Source organism: Octodon degus, unplaced genomic scaffold (assembly GCF_000260255.1).
Source record: "Octodon degus isolate 3935 unplaced genomic scaffold, OctDeg1.0 scaffold00098, whole genome shotgun sequence".
NCBI lineage: Eukaryota > Metazoa > Chordata > Mammalia > Rodentia > Octodontidae > Octodon > Octodon degus.
Genome location: NW_004524674.1, coordinates 5,069,484 through 5,070,794, shown reverse-complemented (window position 1 = coordinate 5,070,794; position 1,311 = coordinate 5,069,484). Strand labels below are relative to the sequence as shown.

The following is a 1,311-nucleotide window of genomic DNA, read 5'->3' as shown; positions in this document are numbered from 1 at the left end:
CACATAAATTAAAAAAAAATTTAAAAAAAAGTGAATGCAATCTGTTTATCAATAAAACTTTGAAAAATAAAAAAGAAAAAAAAGAAAAAAAAGTGAATGCAACACTCTAAATTAAAAAGTATGCAAAAAGTAGTTGATGAATAAACAGATGTTTGAGTGTATTTGTGTAAATAAGAATCAACTGGTTAAGTGATACCTGCCCAAGTCAGTATGTAAACAAATCCAATGCCCAAGCAACGCTTGGGGTAAACTGTTAAGTGGCTAAAACCCCTTCCCTAGGGAGCCGGGGAGATGGCTTAGTAGAATAAGCCCTTACCTGGCAAGCACAAGGGCCTGAGTTCAATCCCCAGCAACAAAAAGAGTAACAGTAGACCAGGTATGGGCCTGTGCCTGGTACTCAGGTTTGTTAAAAACTTGGGCTGGAGAGATAGCTCAGTGGAACAAATGCTTGCCTGGCAAGCACAAGGTCCTAAGTTCAATCCCTGGAACAAACAAACAAACCTGTTCTCACCCTTGTGTATTGCCTTCCTTCTTCCTATCCTAGAAGGATGCCACCCATCACCAGGGAGTGAACTCCTGGCCTTTGTACTAAGCTAGATCCTCCGGTTTTTTTTTTTTTTTTTTTTTTTGAGACAGGATCTCCCTATGTAGTGCAGGCTGGTCTTGAACTCAAACTTGCTTCAGTCTTCCTGTCTCAGCCTCCTAAATGCTGAGATTATATTCATGAGCCACCACACCCAACCCCTAGTTCATTTTTTGAGACTAACTCACTAAGTATACCAGTCTGGTCTTGAACTTGCAGTCTTCTTGCTTCATTGTCTTGGATTGCTGGGCATACAGGCCTGTGCCATCAGGGCTGGCTTAGAGTCCGCTTACAGCGAATATGATGCGGGCCATCATAGGGGAAAAAATTATTTTTAATTTTGTTTGTTTTTGAGACAGGGTCTTGCTATGTTTAGACTGGCCTTGAACTCACTATGTAGCGCAGACTGGCCTCTTCCCTCTCCCTCCCGAGTGCCAAAATTATCGGCATGCACCACCACACATGGCAGGAAGGCCTTTTAGTTGAAGTGGTATGGGTAATAATTGGGAAAAGAATATTTTTCAGGTGGTGCAAATTTGCTATGGTAACTTGTGATGCAGGATTCCTCTGAGCATATGTGTGATTCAGGGCACTTGGAAGAATGACCACTCTCCCCAGAGAGAACAGAGCCCTAGCTGCACGCTCCCCGAATGAGGAGACTGAGTTCTCAGATCAACAGGCCTGGATCCTTAAACATGCCCAATTTATTTATTTATTTATTTATTTAT

General features: G+C 42.0%; 1 protein-coding gene across 1 annotated transcript in view; it reads right to left on the bottom strand.

Moving 5' to 3' along the window:
* Positions 1-897, bottom strand: part of Slc35g6 (solute carrier family 35 member G6) — a 14,733-nt gene extending 13,836 nt beyond the window's left edge. Inside the window, exon 1 of the mRNA XM_023723421.1 lies at positions 877-897. Within this exon, the coding sequence (XP_023579189.1) occupies positions 877-897 (21 nt within the window). The remainder of the gene's footprint in view (positions 1-876) is intronic.
* Between the last annotated feature and the right edge of the window lie 414 nt (positions 898-1,311).